The sequence below is a fragment of the Euprymna scolopes genome, chromosome 44, assembly GCF_053919585.1.
Source record: "Euprymna scolopes isolate OS-2025 chromosome 44, ASM5391958v1, whole genome shotgun sequence".
NCBI classification, from domain to species: domain Eukaryota; kingdom Metazoa; phylum Mollusca; class Cephalopoda; order Sepiida; family Sepiolidae; genus Euprymna; species Euprymna scolopes.
The window spans coordinates 17796952-17799451 of record NC_136525.1 but is presented as its reverse complement, the minus strand read 5'-3'; the positions used below and the strand labels follow the sequence as shown (position 1 = coordinate 17799451).

At 31.6% G+C, this 2500-nt stretch overlaps 1 protein-coding gene across 1 annotated transcript in view; it reads right to left on the bottom strand.

The window, feature by feature from the left end:
- The window catches only part of LOC145268713 (laminin subunit gamma-1-like), a 283372-nt gene that overhangs the window by 47874 nt on the left and 232998 nt on the right, over positions 1-2500 (bottom strand). The window contains exon 16 of the mRNA XM_080124256.1: positions 1852-2004. Within this exon, the coding sequence (XP_079980382.1) occupies positions 1852-2004 (153 nt within the window). The remainder of the gene's footprint in view (positions 1-1851; positions 2005-2500) is intronic.

Sequence of the window (2500 nt, the reverse complement as noted above, 5' to 3'; positions counted from 1 at the left end):
TATAAATTTATAATTTAAAATATTGCAGCATTAAGAATTGATTATATAATGTCATAAATTGAATTTAATAAACAATTCTTAATGCTGCAATATTTTAAGTTATAAATTTATATTTTTTACTAGAATGTCTTTTCCAGTTTTTACAAATAGTCTTTACTTTTCCATGTTTAAGCTTAACCATATTACTTTTTTCTATTGTAATAAGTAATGTTTAAAAAATGTTTCAATTATTTCAAATTAATTTTTAATATTCTGACAAATTTTACTGAATGCTGAATATAAAGAATACGATTTTCAAAGTTTTTTCAAGTTAACAGAAATAAATCTTTTCAAGAAAGCTAAACATTCAAGGCCTTTCCAGCTTGTGTGAACTCTGACTTAAAAGGTCGGAGATTACATTGGCCACACCGCTGTGAGAATAACACTTATGAGAACAGTAGCCGTGATACAAATTACCAACACTCGTCAGGGCTCTACACTGCGAGTGAAGCAGTCGCATTTGCAAGTGATTTTTGAAAGAGGCAACTAGAAATAATGAAACGCTTATCTTTTGGCGATTGTATTTTTTTCACCGACAATCTTGCAAAGCTCACTAGTGAACGAAAAACATCTTTTCAACTTTTTTTTTAATAAAACGAACAAAGTTAAATTATTTAAACAATAAAAGTTTAATAGAATATACTTTTTTTTTTTAAACGAAGGCCGTTTAAAAAAAAACATCTGAAATTACTATGATTATACCTTCAAGTCTCAACATAAAATTTGGTGCATATTTAGAAATGATTTACATACTCGTCACAGAACGAAGATATCATATTCTAAAAATCATGTGGGTTTGGCTAGTAACTTTTCTATTTGGCTAGTAAGCGAAAATATTTAATTGTCAAAGGTCAACTAAAGATAAATTTGTCCGTAGAGCCCTGCTCATCTTAAACATTCAGAAAATTTGATTTTGACTAGCCAATTTTAAGCTTTTGTTATTCAATGTTATTTGCATTATAATAAAGTATTTCATTATAATTTATTAGGATTTTGTACTCCCACCCTGATAACTGATAATTTATTATACTAAAAGTCTCAAACTTAACGTCATGATGTCATTTCTCGTAAACTTTTCAAACTTAACGGCTAAATGTCAATGGAATGCTACATATTTTAGTTTCGATTCTAGCTGTTAGTGCCCAATTCATAGCTTTTTTAACTTTTGAAATCACTATGTATTAGGTACAATATAATAATCAATAGAGAATTGGCTCTATAATAAATACAAAATCTGCATACATTAAAATATCATATGTAAGCAAATCTTACGACATGAAATTGTTGCAATATTTTTGTATTATAATGGGGTATTATCCTGCATAGTTGGGAGATTATATTTATAAACGATGCTGCTAGGAACTGACGAATTGAATTAATTCACGTTCTGCTACCAACCAATCAGAAACCAGAATTGCTCCATAAATATTAAATTTTTCTGTAGCAATTTTGCACATGTTTTCTTCGTGTCAACATGGGAAGAATCTTTTGCTCTGTGGATTCCAACTCGAGAACTGTCTACTGAGAACCAGTCACCTCCCAGGACTTGTGTAGAACAACTAACCATCGGAAACTATTCTGAAACTAAACATGGCTTTCATTTCTAGAACCGGGCAATGCTGGGTGGCCTTCTAGTATAGAAATATTTTTCAGTGAGAACCATAGGTTTCCAGCCTAGAGTTGATAAGATAATAAAAAATTAATGTTTCTGGAAGAAAATCTGAGACCACGTAATTGACATGTGAGAATCAAACACTGAATTTGGATAAAGACAATGCACAAAATACTGAGGATAAAATTCTGAATACTTACGCTTGCAACCTTGTGCAGAGAATCCGTAGTGGTATGATGCGCAACGGTCGCAGCGCTTGCCTTGAACGTTCTCTTTACACTTGCACTGACCGTCATTTTGGTCGCAGTTATCGTCAGTTGATCCCGTTGGATCACAATTGCAAGGTTCACAACCTGTGGAAGAAAAGAATATTCCATGAATTGGTGGCAGTCGTGCGTAGGTACAAATAAAAAAATGAATAGAAACCCCACTATATCATTATACCATCTTTAGACAGAACAGATACTACCCTTGGATCCTAGTCAGAAGACCAAAAAGGTATAATTTAGTTTCCCATACGGCCCAAAAGTGAGATTTTTTTTTTTTGTTTAAAATTTTTATTTTTACATTGCGTCTTCAGTGATAAGGAGATCCTATTTATTAAAAGGGGGGGGGGGTTAGAGTATCTATTTGTAATATGTTGTCATCTTATATTCTTTTTTTTTTTTTTTTTTAAAATCGAACAATTTATAATCTGGAAACTGACACACGTAAATACGTACGTTGAAGGTACTGCGGTAATTTCTAATATAAACAGCAAACGCCTGTGTGTTTGTTTGTTTGTTTATTTATTTATTTGTATGTATGTCTGCTAAAAACTTGACAGACGCATTGGACCATGAAAGAACC